At 46.5% G+C, this 15,472-nt stretch overlaps 1 protein-coding gene across 1 annotated transcript in view; it reads right to left on the bottom strand.

Moving 5' to 3' along the window:
• PDZD2 (PDZ domain containing 2) overlaps positions 1-15,472 on the bottom strand; it is a 230,326-nt gene that overhangs the window by 61,963 nt on the left and 152,891 nt on the right. Inside the window, exons 4-5 of the mRNA XM_069492397.1 lie at positions 13,750-13,882; positions 8,425-8,580 (exon numbers count right to left, since the gene is read on the bottom strand). Coding sequence (XP_069348498.1) covers positions 8,425-8,580; positions 13,750-13,882 — 289 coding nt within the window. The remainder of the gene's footprint in view (positions 1-8,424; positions 8,581-13,749; positions 13,883-15,472) is intronic.

Genomic DNA, 15,472 nt, shown 5'->3' with positions numbered 1-15,472 from the left:
TGATTGCATACTAAGGAAATTTCTTTAACTGTATTTCTAATGCTCCATGCTATGTCAGTCTTTTTAGATTGTGAAGCCATCAAGCATTCCCAACGTAGATTCAGAGACATAAATACTGTACTAATGTCTACATGCACTATAAAACACAGAATCTGAAATCAGATAAGATCTACACATGTTCTAGTATTTTCCTCCCACACCCCAAGGGATCATCTGGCCTCCCCTCTGGGAGCGCCCACTTTACTCTGGGGACCAATGCTCCACGAGGCTCCACGAGGCTCCACGAGGAACACAGTATTTGCTTCTCTACCAAATGACATGAGCTGTTTACTTCCTTGAGAACTGCAAACTGCCTGGATAAAAATGCAGCGCAGAGCCAGGTAGCCAGTTGGAACAGGCCCCTGAAAATGTGCCACGGGAATAAGCCTAATTCAAACATCAGCAGTTTTCCAGGCAATTTATCCTGGCCAAATAATTATTCTTATCTCCTTTCTTCCCCCACCCATTTTCAATAATCACTTCATCTCCTTAAGTATGAAACCAGACCAAACAAAAACCACCCCCAAATTTAAATCTCCTTTCCTTAGACCAGTACTAATTTGCAGGCTTTTCTTCCTTAACCTGGCTCTGGCAACTCTACATATGGCAATGAGTTTCATGCAACTTTTTTTTTATGTCCTGCGCTGGTTGAAGTGTTGCTTAAGGAACATCGAAGTGAACTGAGACCTACTTGGAGAAGTACAGGACCGAAGGAGAGAGAGTCCACAGTTTGGGGCAGTGGAGGGACGGGGTGTGGCTGCGGATCAGCGCATGCTGCCGCCTGCTTCAGGCTGGTGCCAGGAATAATACAGTTTCTGCATCCACAGCACCAGGCTGTGTACCAGGAACTGGTGTCTGGGAAGGCACCGCGAACAATGATGTGCAAAGCAAGTCTGAGCTCACGAGGGATCTGGCACAGGCTGCGGGAACTGTGCTTCCAGGTTTCCCATGCGCACCACAAGCACCTTGGCCTCGCTCCCTCCGTCCCCAAACTGCAGAAAGGAGGGAGGCACTTGGGGCCTTAAACCCTCCCCTTGTCTCAAACCCATACAGAGAGGTCCCTGGGCTTCATGCAGCCCCTAGCCAGGGGCCCTGCCCCTTTCGCTTTTTAAAGTCTGGTGGGCATTGGAATCATGTGGGAAGCTTCTGAAAACACAGATTCCCAGGCCCCACCCCACTCAGATCTGTCGAATGGGCCTCTCCAGACTGGCATCTGGGGACCTGAGGGTTGACCAAACCTGTACTCACCCCCCACCCCGCTGCATATTAGGTAGAAGACAGGAGTGCGGAAGCTCCCTGCGAACATTCACATGTCAGCACACACACGGCTATGCTCCTTGCATTTCTGTGAAGTCTATGAACTCTTGGTGCTTCCTGGCTCTTTGTTTTTCCCTCACAGCTGCTTCAAGCGATCACCTGACTTTTCCAGGGGAACAAGTTTGCTACCAGTGGAGCTCCTCAGTCTTCTCTCTCAACATAGGTTTCCAGCCTATAAAATGCAAGGCTCGGGCCAGCTAATCCCCAAGGTTCCTTGTGGCTCTGACACTTTATGGTTCTATTTACTAGAAACCACATCTTTGACACTTGCAGTTCCTGGCTCTTTCCCCAGTGCCTTTTTGGCTGGTCATTTCACCTACTTTTCACTTGTTACTTTGCCAACTCCCCTTGGCATGTTTAATCCTTTGCCATTGCTGTTGATTTGTTAAAAATCAAGACCTAAATTCCTTCTAGCCACCTGCAGGTTTCTAACTTAACCAAACAAAAAAAAGAAGAAATCTACTTATTTGTTAATGAGCTCCTATCACAAATATCCTATTTTAAGAGAAGAGATGCTGTGTTCTCACAATGCTATACATGGAAAAACAATTGCTGTATCACGGATGCTCTCATCCCAGACATAATCTCAGGAGGGAGAAGCAGAGAGACTTTCTAGTTTGGGGACAGAAACAGCGAACACTTACTAAGCACTATGTCCATTTTCGATTCACAGTACGCTGGGGAAGACTGGCAGGTCAGTGGAAGACGACCAAACCTTACGATGAGAGGTATGCAGAGGACATTATGGGAATGTGAGAGGGCCCATCAACCGTCCATCCGTCTCTTATATCAATACTGAGTCTTCGGTGAGCACCGGGGATGTACGAATGAGCAAACCTGACATGGTCCCTGCCCCCATGGATCCTTTACTAATCGGGGAAGATGACATTCAGTATGCTGTCACATGAATAACCATGTCACTACAATCTGGGTTAAGGGCCATGAAGGACAGACAATACGGGGCATAGTGCATGCTAGGGGCCCAGGCAGGTAGGATGTGTGCATCTAGGCAGAAGTCCTGGAAGAGGAGAATCCCGAAGTTAGATAAGCAGGCAGTGGAGGCCCAGAGAGAAGGGCAGACTGCTCCTGAACTGGGCACAGAATCCACACGCAGAGGCTGGGACTGCCCTGGGACTCTGGCTCAGCAGCCCAGCCCACCGCTCCCCTTGGAAGCAGCCCACGTTGTAACACTCCACCCTCAAGGCTTTAGGGAAAGAACGTTCGCTCCCCTTACAAAAGACTCAGGAAGCCCTGGGCCAGTGTCTCTGCATTAATAGTTTTACTCTGTGCAGATCTGATTTTCAGGCAGACGCCGTGTCTTTCTGTTTTAATACTAATCAGGTTTACTCACTTGGTGCTCATAGTTCTTTGTATTAGACTCTAAATTTAATTCACCAGAAAAATCTAGTTCAGGCCCCAAACAAGAGATAGTTTCACATTCAGGACAGCTTGAATCAACCAGAAATGATACTTTCAGATGCTGCAATAAAAGTCTTCAACGCCCAGACACTTCTGGAAACACTTACAGTGGACATTTTATCAATTATTCAATCCAAATACAACACAAGAGGCCCTCTCCTTCCTTTCCATAGGATTAATATCTACCCTCGAGGGTTCGGACTTTCAGGTTCTCAAACCCCATGGCAGTTCCACCAACAGAGAATCAATCACCTATATCAAACTTACAGAATCGTAAGGTCCAGCTTTGTTCTTCTTTCCTTTTGAGAGATAAGATCCTTTATTCCTTCTAAAACCCTAATGGCTCACAAGTTCTCCAAGAGTTTCCCAAACTTATGATTCCAAAAACATTAGAACTGATTCCCTTGATGCCAAAGGAAGCCGGATACAGGTCTCCTGATTGATGTGCTAAACAAGCTCTTCCTAGCTGAGCTTTGACAGTCGCAGATTTGGCAAAGACAACCATTACTTCCATTTTGTTCTTGTTGTTGTTAAAAATAGGAAAAGGGAGACAGGTTCCCAATCACTTATTAAGAGGCATCACCCATTTCACACCCTGTTATACTGAAACTATTCCTCTTCTCTTCATTTTAAAAAGACTTACTCTCAGCAGGCTAGAACATGGATTTTTTTTCTCCTGAAAAGTCCCATTTTTTCTTTTTCAGAGGAACTCTAATTGTTTACACTTGAGAAAGGACACACACTTTCTCGGATAGCCAGTAATAACAACACATGTGCCACTGGTTTTATTGAAGGACTCTACAACAGGGGGTCTCAAGCCTCAGCCTGAGTCCAAGTCACCTGGAAGCTTATTAAAAACACATTGCTGGATGCCACCCTACGAGTTTTTGATTCAACAGGTCTGGGAGGGGACCTGAGGACCTGTATTTCTAACAAGTTCCAAGGTGATGCTCACGTTGCTGGTCCAGGGACCAGACTTTGAGAATCACTGCTCTACAGATAGCTTTGTAATCAAGAAATAATGTAATGAGTATGTGTTGACTACCACGTACTTCACTGGATACACAGGCAGCCCAAAGAGGTACACCTGACTGCAAAAGTTTAAAACCTTTCAGTATTTGCTTTTCTTCCCCAAAGAGAGAAGCAGCATTAAATGGAGAACAGCAGATGCTAAGTGCCCAGAGGAGGAGGGCTTAGCAGCTTTGGGAGAGGGAGAGATGACCAGATGCTTCAAGCAGGAGGCGGCTTCACAGATAGCTTAGCACTTCTCTGGTCCTTGAGAGGAAGGCAGCACTTAGATAACCAGAGAGGATGGCACGTGTGCAGTGCCTCAAAGCAAAGCCATCCCTACTGCTTTCCACATCTGCTCTCCCTTCTGTGGGGGTCTTAGCATGCAGGGAGGAATTACAGCTCACTATCTTCCTGGGGCTACGGACTCAGCTGCACCACCCAGAAGGGTCCCTCTCAACTGGCCACGGGACCAGAAGAGAATTGCTCTTCCTCGTTCTCCAATGGGAGGCAAGGCCAGATCTTGAAGTGTTGCACTGCCCCCGACTGCCGACACCTTAATTGGTGGAGGAGGCAGAGGACAGATCCCTTTGAAGAGCACATGGAGAGGGCCCAGGGAGGGCACATGTTGGGGGCAAGAGTTGTGAATCAGAAGAGTCAGAGGCTCAGGGACCCAGGCTTGTGCCTTAGGGACATAAGAGAACCAGGTAAGCTTCAAGGGGAGGGCTGGAAGAGGTCAAGGAATGACAGATCACAGGATAATCTGTCCCTTCCTCCACCCCCTCTCTTATCCCAGGCATTGCACTGGGTCCTAGGAATAGAGGGATGCTTAAGGCATCATGGTTCCTGCCCTTGAAATGTGAATGTCTGATGAGGAAGACAGCAGGACAAAGATAAATCATGAAGACACGATGACAAGTGCCATGACAGAAATACTCACAGTGCTATGCAAGTGCAGAGCACAGCTCAGATCACTCTGGGGATCAGGGAAAGGTTTACTTAAGGGGAAGAGTGACCTCTGGGCTGGGTCGCCAAGCATCTTGCCAGGAGAAAAAAACTATTCCAGGCAGGAGGAACAGCAGGTGCAAAGGCACAAAGCAGCGAGCAGGAACATGGACTCAGCGCCAGCAGGGGCGTGCGTGTGCGCATGCGCGGAGCCCCTGGGGGCAAGTGTAGGAGAAAAGGCGGTGCCACCAGGCCCGGGCTGACTATTCCACTCGGAGGAGCTGGTTTTAACCTCAGGGTGATTGTGAGCCACTGAATTATTTTAAACACTTAAGTGACATGGCCAGATTCTTCTTTAAAATGTTGTCACTGCAGAGCAGAAGGCAAGTGAAGAGAGCAGAGGAAGAATGGCCACCCAGGTGGAGCAAGGCCACGGGTGGTGTGGGGGAGGGGCCAGACTTCCAAAATGGCAGTCTTCAGTCCTCGGTGTGGTGGCGGTGACAGTGGCGGTGGGCGGTGGGCAGCGAGCCCTGTCACTGAAGCCAGACCCCACTGCGATGGATGGCAGTTATGCAAGTGACTGCAGGCTGTCACCCGTTCTCTCTTTTCCCTGCCTGTACTCCTCAGACTTGATGTTCACCATATGGTTTTATTCTAAGCATGGATGGCGCTTTTTGAAAGGAAAATCTCTTTGCTATTTATTGTAGCCATGAAAAATAAATCATAAGGATCCTCGTGGCAGATCCTCAGCGTTTGTATTACTTTCGCTCAGCCTAAGTGCTCGGAGCACACCATGCCTTACAGGTGCAAAAACAGTCAATGTCTGAGCAGAATCTGGCGGCAGGTTTAATCATTATCATCTGTGAAATAAGAGGCTTTGTGATTTAGTTGATTAAAAGAGTACCAGGTTTCTTTCATTTAAATGGTTCTTTCGTTTTTAAAAATTACAAAACAAGGAATCTTGGATTGTGAAGGTATTAACTAAAAAAAGAAAAAACATTTTTTTTCAGTAGTTCAGCACCTTCATTAGGCACAGCAGGGCAGACCGGGTAGATGGTACTGGCGGCCCACACATCATGCCCCCCGCGGGGCTGAGTCTCAGGCCTGGCCCTCCTGGGCCCCAAAGGAGAGCTCGGGAGAATGGCCAAGAAAGGGAGAGTGTTCAGGCCCGTGGTGGACCAGGCAAGAAGCCCTGTCCCCTCCTGTGTGAGTGTTTTGGGAGCGGGGCGGGCAGCAAGGGAGGCCTGGTGTCCCAGGCACCGAGAAGGGAGAACTGTCAAAGTAGGATCTGTTCTGGCTTCTCCAGGGATGACAGTGGGTTTAGGATCTGTGTGTAAGAGCTGGGGGCGGCATGAGGAGAAACCCAGAAATACAGCACAGACAACATGTATACTTGAGGCAAAGCAGAGCTGAGTCATAAGCTTCTCCTTAAAGGCAATGTAAAGTTTCCCAAATAAAGTGTGTTATGACAGAATGCACTGAAATCCCTTTGGAAAAACTACAAAAATAAACTCCTACAACAATGTGTGATTAATCAATAAACTCGGATGATGTTATCAGTGAGGATGGGAACTGGCCGCTGCTGCAAGTGTAAGTTAGCATAACCTCTCTGGAGAGAACCTTTGCCTAAGTAGTTCTACTGTTAGGAGCTAGTTAAGGAAATATCATAAAAAATAATGCACAGAGATATATGGGCAAAGATGTTCTGTACAGAATTATCATTTTGAAAAAACCTGGATATATATGTAATTGATGTAAATAGAATTTATGGTAGTAAATTGGTGAAACAAATTATGGCACTTTCATGTTATGGGTTATTAGCCATTATAAATCATGTTTCAGAAGACCCTTTAATAGGGACATGTTTCATGATTGTATCATTGGGACCATAGCAAGTTTCATAAGTATGTTAATACAAGGTCAATTAAAAACACATGGGCTTACAGGAAAAAAATTCAATTAGAAAGCCATGGCAAAATGTTAAAGATGGCTGGCTATCTTTGAATAGTAGGACTGTGGGTGATTTATATTGTCTTTGGGATTTTTTTTTTTTTTTTTTGCTCAAAAACATTTATATAGTGAAATGTCACTTTTGTAATCAGAAAAACTCATTTAAATTATGCATTAACAAGTCAAATTACATCATTTGAATTATTTAAATTATAATTTGTAAAAATTATAAGTTTAAACTATAACTTAAATAAAAATTCATACTATATAACACGTAATATATTTAAGTAACTGGTTACTTATTAGAATAGTATTTAGTATAAAAAGTTTCCAGGCAATTAAATGATTCCTTGGAGTTTTTTTGCAAGAGAATATGACTTAGTTTTTTTTTAAAGTATTCGACTGTCACCTCTGCACAAAGAGCTGTTGTGCTACATCAACAGCTTAGGGGCTTTATCAGAGGGGGTGCAGATGTGCCAAGAGTTTTCCTCTCTGTAAGACCCTGAGCTTCCTCTGGGTTTGCACTGAAAGCTGGCTGAGATGTCCTGGTTCACAACTGCTGAGCAGCAGGATCCTGTTCACAGCAGGGCCCTGCAGACTGTGAGCGTGGGAGGGGACAGAGCATAGAGAACGCCACAGGCTGGAGTCGGGCTGGGTAGCTGCTAGCCAAAGACATCTGGTTAGAAAAGATCAGAGTGCTGGAGTGGAGCTGGAGCTGAGACGTCTGCTGGTTGGACAGCCGCATCATTCCCCTTCTTGTCCCAGAGAAAACAAGGGGCAGAGGGTAACTGCTCTGCCAATGCGGAGCACAGAGTTCTTTAACAGCCATCTTTCAGAAAATTGTTATAATAAATATTAAAGCCTACACAACCTGCACAACCGTACTTGGTGGCTCTGGATCTCTAGGAAACAAAAGGAAAGAGGAAAAGCAACATCTTTTTCTAAAAGTAATGTACCAATATTATGGTAAATACGACATGCATTTTTTGTCTTCTAAGGCCTTATTATAAGCAAAACTACTTTTCCAGCACTCACCCACTGCTGCCTAGGTTCAGTGTCGGTGGGAAAGACTAAATGGCAGAAAGAAGGTGCCCCCTCCATAGCTGTTTGGATAGGGAACAAGGGCTAACCATAGTACACTAAAAATGACACATCTTTCCGATCTGGGACACAAAGAGGGTACCACAGAGCCACACTGCAACCAGTGAACCAAAAGCCCTCTGGCTGTGTGTGTGCCGGGCAGGACGAGGGCAGACCACGAGGTTCCTGTTTCAGGAAGAGCCATGAGCCACGCAGGAGTCCTGGTTTGATGCACCTTGGAAGACATATTCTACACAACTTTGCCCGAGTGGTGTTTGTGTTATTTTAACGTTTCATTTTCAACTAGAAATCTCTCAGTCTAAGTTTAAAGTCACTAATAGTATTTTTCAAGCACACTATCAAGATGTACCAACAAAATCCTTGTATATATTATAAGGCAGCCTGGAAATTGATATACACACAGAACTCAATACCCAGTTGCTTTCTTATCTTGTTTACAGCTTCAATGTTTTTTCTTAAAAGCATCACCATCACAGATTTTTTTCCAGAAGATTCTGAGAAAAACATAAATAGAATGTGCTGTGGTCCTCTCCTATCCCGGTCTCTAACATACTATCTTGAGCATTTATCCTCTTATCTTGGCACTCACGTCTTCAAGTAAACATAATTCCAGCCGACAGCCTGGGAACCCGGAGGCACACTTACTGCTCCCTGGAGGGAAGACGAGCCGGTTCCTACGTCCTCTTCTCCGTCTGGCTCCTGGTCCTCATTGTCGGTCCAAGAGGACACATCTTCTATGGAGCTGGTCAGCTCAGGCAAACTCTTAGATGTTAGCCTGAGGAGGTCCTCTGCAGAGCTTTCCTGTAGGGACACAATTAAAGGCCCATCATGAAGTGTGCCATGGCACCAACCAGTTCTTGAAACCAACCTGGCAGTGTGAGGCTACGTGCTCCCAGTCCAAACACCGTAAGGACCATATATGCTCTGCATTGGCAAGGTTACCTCAAATGTCATGGGTGTGGGTCCAATGTAAACACAAACCATTTTTTTTCCCCTTAAGAATGTGTGTTTCTTAGGTCACTGTTTCTTTGGGTAATCCAAGCTCCCCAAACTTAAGATCCTTCAGTGGCTTCCCCTGTCTTGCTTTCAGGATACAATCTAAACTCCCTCACTGGGAGGCCAGCATCTTAGAGATCTGGCCTTTGCCAAGCTCTCCGAACTCGCCCCCTCCGACCTACACCCTCCATTCAAGTCCTGTTGCCATCCAAACCCTCTGGGCTCTCCTTCGCCCACTGCCTTTTCCATCAGCAGCAGCTTATTCTGCTGAGATCAGCCTTGTTTCATGACTGTGGCCCAGCTGGGCAAAGCTTAAGCATCCTGTCTTTCTGAAGGCCCTCCTGGGTCATCTCAGGAGGCATTCCATTTGCCTTCCCTTTCTTCTCTAATGGCCTTGACCATTGCTTTTATCTCCTTGCAGTGACTTGTCTATCTCCCCTGCTTGTCTGAAAGTTCCTCCAACTTAACACCATTTCTACTCCCTACTGTGTCCCCAGGCCTAGCCCAGAGTCCAAATATCCTTGTGTCTCCCCCCTCCCACCAGCATATGCTTGTTAGAAAGAGATGAGGTTGTTTGTTGAATCAAAATGCCAAAGTGGAGACTGATAATGTCTTTTCAGTGAAAGTGGCCCTTGATCAACTTTTTAAGGTCAACAAAAATACAAGCAGTCGGACTCCATTTAGATTAGACTGTAAAGGGGGCTTCATTAACACCGCCCTTTGTTCCTATGTACAGTTAAGCCCAGAGTAGGTTGTGGCATGCAGGTGAGACCATTTAGACCTCCTGACAGTCCCAACTGGGAAATGCCACAGCACATGAGGCCAGGGGCCAGGGAGGGGGGCAGGGCTGCAGAGCTGATCCACGGTCAGCAAAAAGAGAAATCAGTTCTCTCTTCATTCTCCCACATCAGCCACTTCTACAAAGATGGAAACACACAGAAAGTTTTAATCGTCATGTTGCTTGAGGATTGATAGAAAAGTGGACAAAAAAAAATGACCCATCTTAAACAACACGTTACTAAATATTAGTGGGTTGGCATCCAATGACAGTGACGTTTGTTACTAGTTGGACGCTGGTTTCACTTTCAAGGTACCTGAAAGATAACTCATTTTAGGCCAGTAATTGTGAATAGTATCCTGTTAGTCCTTATCTAAGGAAAGGAAGAAAGGGTTATTAAACAAAAAGTGAGTTCGGTCCTCTTCTGTGATGTCAACTCTGCTAGCCTATTAACAGAAAAAGAGTTGAAAAAAACCCCCAAAGATTTCAACTGGTGAGTAAATTGCACAGCAGCTACTTTATAGATTATTCCATGGTCATTATAAATGGTGCTGTAGCAATGGACTTCCTGATGTGGAAACATTCTTACAGTATGCTTGCTACTCAGTGAAAAAGCAGGTTAAAATAGCATGTATTAACCATGATATTAATAACGTATACAATAAACTAGATGTAATGCTATGTGATAACCATGAAGGCAGGCATTGCTCCAGTGCACGCTAGGACTGGCTGCACTGCTCAGGGCTCTTTATAATCTTGTGCAATTTCCGTAATATCCTCATGAGGTAGTTGCAGATTCTCATTGTACAGATACGAAAACTAAGATTTAGGGAGATGTAACAGGTTGCCAAGGACACACAACTTTTAAAGGGCTGTGCTGGCACTGAGGGACCGCCTCCAGGGGTGTACTCTATCTCCTTGTGTTTGATTCCATTTAAAAGAAAACGTGTGTGCATGTTTGCACAGTTAATAGATAGTACTATTGGTGGTATTACGAAAATGTCATCTTCTTTTTCAACCCTCTGTATTTTGGGGGGATTGTCTACATTAGATATAATAAATACATACTACTTGTTAATAAAAGCCAAGAGTGGAAAAAAAAAAAAAAAAGGAAGCAAGAAGCTCTGTCTTGCTTCTAGAAATAGAAAAACTAACTTGGATATTCTGAGTTCATTCAACAAAAACTTTTGAAGCTCCTACTACATAAGTAAACAACATACTTGTGTGGAAACAGGAGACATCTCTCTGCAAGAAAGTAACCGCTCTAGTTCCAAAACAATACCTTAAAGTTTGTGACAAGGTGACTATTATCTATGATAACAAAATTTACATTTTTATCATTCTTCATATTCAGTAATTCAGAAGCTCCCTCCACCCTTCCAAATACGAAGGCAGCAACAAAACCTGTGGACTATTTGCTTTGTTGGATAAAGAAGAGGAAAAGATGTCAGACGCCTAAAGACTGATGCTTCTTTTTTACGCTACATGGACAAGCACCCCGGATGGTATAGATTTAGTCGAGGAAAAACCTCAGTGCTGTAGCAGCTTCCTGCCCGGCTGTAAACGGAGCGTGGTGGGCGAAGTGAAAGGTGTCGCTGCTCTGAGGTTCAGGTCAGCTTTGGGACCGCAGCTCGGTACGGATGCCCAAGAGCCAGTGGACTGAACTTGAACGGACACCCATTCTTTGGTTCCAGGATGCTGCTAGCCCCACAAGGACCCCAGCAAGGGTCCCAAAAAGTCAAAGCCTCTGGCAGAAACACATTATCTTTTTCTAATACCGCTGGCTCTGGTGTCCTTCACATCTCATTTGCATAAAGGGCCGCTCGGTGCAGGTGCAGACGCATGACCTGTGGAGTCCAGTGGCCTCAGGATGAAACCTGCTTCTGATGCCTACTGCTGGGTGAGTAACCACTTGCATTTAAATTCCATTCTTTGAATAACAAAATAATACCTGTTTCAGGGGATTTTTAAAGAATTAAATGAGGTAATCGGTTAGAAAAAAGCACATGGCGGGCACCTGATTGGTATATGTCATGTCTTTTCTTCCTTCAAGTCCACGTGTGAGACCAGCGAGCAGCCACCATCCAGGAACTGGTTTTCCAAGTCCTGTGTATGCCCCTCAATCATTCACTTTTTTGTTTTTATCTTCTGTTTTGTGTTTTTTTTGTGTGTATGTTTGTGGATAATGGCTTGACAGAGAAAACCTGTCCCCTTCACCATCTTCCAAACTAGCAGGAGAAAGAAGTCAGCACAGAAAGGAAGGTTTGGTGGCACACGGTATCATTCCTGTGCAGAAACCCGTGTTCTTCAGCCACAGACTATGGGGAGGTGGGCTGTGCAAACAAAATGAGCGTTCTCTGCCAACACGTGCCTGTGTGTGTGTGTAGGACCCAATGATGCTTTCACGTGCCCAATACAGCTGGCAAACAGAGGCGTTTGTTTCTCCTCCTCTTGCAGCACCCCCTCCTTGTGGAATTCACCAGCTGACAGAAAATCCCGGGGTTTGCCCTCCTTCCCATGTCCTGTGAGGGGACGCAGACGGCTCACAGGCAGACACTCGGGGTGAAGATGGGTATGGCGCCTGTGGGACTCAAGAGAAGTCCCCAGGGAGCCCCTTGGTATCTCTGGGAGGGGTGGAAAGGACCAATGAACGGAAAATGGCTCAACGCCTGCCCCCAGGGACTCAGATGGCCACTCCTCCTGCTGACTCTGCAGGAGTAATATTCTGTAATTTTCTTTCTGGAGGCTTGAGAGTCTAGGTCAAGGGTTTATGGTAAAAGGTACAAAGAGAGGAAAGCAGATATTTCAGACAGCTCAAAATGTTCTTCTAGTCTCCAAAATCTGGCAATAGTTCCTGCAATCTGAGAGGGAAAATATAGAAAAACCTACAGACGTCGGGTTCAAAACAGCAGGGATAATGACAAAGAATCCCCCATACCGGCGAGAGTGTCACACTGCGAAAGGCTAAGACTGGAGTGGCCTCACCCTGAGCCTTCGAGGTCGGGATTGGAACGAAGCCTTCACTAGCCCCTCGGTCACACGGACTCTTTTCTAGTGTCCTCAACAGTGCAAGACAACAGCTCAGACACAAGAGAGGACCATGCCTCCTCCTCACCACAGTTGTGGAGCCCTGTGGCCTTTAACCAAGTCCTTTAAGAAAGCAGATGCCGGGGCCCAGAACACAGGCTCTGTGTTAACACACTCTGAGGGTGAGGGTGAAAGAAGCCCCCGCCTGGGGCCTTTGGACCTTGTGAAGAGAGAACCATGAAGAAGAGGCAGCCACGAGACGGGACGGACATGGGGCTGGGCGCTAAGGGCCCGGGTCCTGACACTACTGACGGCACGGTGGCCTCTGCCAGCGAGTAGCCGGCCGTGGAAGCTCTGCCTCACTGTCTCATTTGTAAAACTGGGGAGGAAGAAAGGCAGGATGGTAGCTGGACAGGCAGGGATGGTGGCTACACAAGCAGGATTCACCAGGCTTCCTCCAGCCCCAACACTCAGCACCCATGGCCTACCCGTGCAGCCCTGGGCCCCTCTCCCCACCTGCCCTGCTGTCTAGACTTCCACATCTCCTCTCAATTTCTCCTGGGACCACTGCTGCTCTCTCTACATTGTCCTCTCTTCCACCCTACCATTCTTACTTCTCCTTAGTCCTATTATTTCTTCTGTAACCCCTAACATATATCTATAAAGACTCTTAGGGGCCAGGCGAGGTGGCTCACACCTGTAATCCCAGCACTTTGGGAGGCCAAGGCGGGAGGATTGCTTGAGGCCAGAAGTCCAAGACCAGTCTAGGCAACATACGGAGACCTGTCTCTACAAAAAATTTAAAAAGTAGCTGGGTGTGGTGGTGCACACCTGTAGTCCTAGCTACTCAGGAGGTGGAGGCAGAAGGATTGCTTGAGCCCAGGGGTTCAAGGCTGCAGTGAGTTATGATAGCACCACTGCACACTAGCCTACACAATAGAGTGAGACCCTGTCTCTTAAAAAACAAAACCCTTAAAGGAAAGCAATTTAAATGCACTTGGGCTCAGGGCCTCTGTGTGGCCTTGCCCTGTAGAATCGAGGCTGTTTAAATGGCCCAAGGTAAGTGTGCAAGTGCACACACATCTGTGTGTGGCATGGGGGTGGGGGCCTCACATCCAAATTCACCACCACCTTTACGAATATCAAAACACAAAACAAAAACGACCTACCTTGCTGGCCACCACCAGCTGCACCATCCCAGTAGCTGAGCGCAGAATGGCCACAGCTTCCTCGTGGGAGAGCCCGACCAGTAAGTGACCATTGATCACCAGCAGCTCATCTCCTAAGGACAATCTGCCATCCCTGAGGAAATGGAGATGGGAAAAAAAATCCCTTGTCAAGACATTCTGGGCCCGAGAAGGGACATTTTTCTGGAGCTAGGGAGGTCATGAGAAGGGACAGATGAAATCGGGCTAAAGAGGAAATAGTGATGACCAGAGACAGTTTGGGACGGGACTGCTTTATCCTTTGTGTCCAGACTCCCACTACAGGAGTCAAAGGTTCATGATTTCAGGTGGTGGCTTAGTAACAAGCATGTTCTTATGTTACCACCATATCCAGCATCGGTGTCAGTGAAACTCCCAACCAGCTGGAGGTGGTGACAGAGAAACCAAGGCCCCCAGGTTTTTGGAGAGTCAAAAGTTATTGTTTTATTAATCCTACCTGCCATCCTGCCCGATGACCGAGTCATCAGCACAGGGCCAAGCCATGAGCTAAGCTCAGATAGGGCAAAGGCATCCTGAGCCCATGAGCAATCCTTTCTTAACCCACTGCCCCCTTCCCAGGTGACATGACCCTGACCAGATCTCCTCTGGGGGACCTGTGATTCATGCTACCCTGCATGTGTATGGACCCCCAACAGAGTTAAAGTACCTTGAGGATAAAGTCTCTTGGTACCTTTTGCATCCTTGGGTCCCTACAGCCAAGCTTTGTAAAAGCAGACTAGACTGATAAATTAAAACAAACAAACAATTAAACTACCTAATTTGCTATTGCTGTAGGTACCAGACATGGACTACAAACATAGTTGCACAAACATTTTCTGTTTCTTCATTTCCCTTAAATTCAATTATGGCTGATTCTGAGCTTCCTTCCCACTGGGCTGGTAGGAGAGTCAGCCATCAGTGGGACTGTCCCCGCTAGGGTGGGTCAGAGTTCTGGGTGGTACCTGTGCTAGAGCACTAGGCCCCTTCAATCATGGCGGGTCAACAGTCCTGTGGGTTCCAACAGAGCCTCCAGTGGTCTGGTCTCCCATAATCCCAAAGGAGCCAGAGATTGCTAAATATGGGATAGGAATCTGGGGAGGTGGAGGGACCCTGGTCCTAGGGTTCCATCGTACCTTTTAAGGGCTTTGTATCAGCACCCAGAGTGCTGCCATGGAACCCATGCCTGTCTCCAACACGCCACGCTTCACCAACTCTGTCTCTCCCTGATCTGTAGACTCTTTCCATTACCTTCTTTCAATGCATCAACTCCTTTCCTTCCTTCCATCCTTATCTCCGCCTTCTTACCTTCAACAGCTTCTCTCTTATTCTCTCTTTCCTCTAGGGCATGCATCATAATCTTTTCTATGAATTTAGGTTTTCTTTTTCTTTTTTTAAAATTCTACCACAGGTTTCTCAGAATGAATTTAGGTTTCAGCAGATGACAGGAGACACCAGAGACTTCTGAAAGCCTCTGCTTTCTGTCCTTCGAAAATCTCTGAAGGAGAAAAATGCTAAGGGCCCCACTAATTGCTTGGAATGGTGAGAGAAGGGAGATGTTCCTCATGGGAGGAGAGGGATTCAGGAAGAAAGAATCCAATGGTTCTGGCCAGTGTCCCTAGGTTTACCTCTCCACAACACCATCAAAACGATCCCCATCCCTCTTTCTATTTCCATCTGTAATTCCATT

The sequence above is a fragment of the Eulemur rufifrons genome, chromosome 17 (assembly GCF_041146395.1).
Source record: "Eulemur rufifrons isolate Redbay chromosome 17, OSU_ERuf_1, whole genome shotgun sequence".
Lineage (NCBI taxonomy): Eukaryota > Metazoa > Chordata > Mammalia > Primates > Lemuridae > Eulemur > Eulemur rufifrons.
This window is presented reverse-complemented; position numbering and strand designations above follow the sequence as displayed.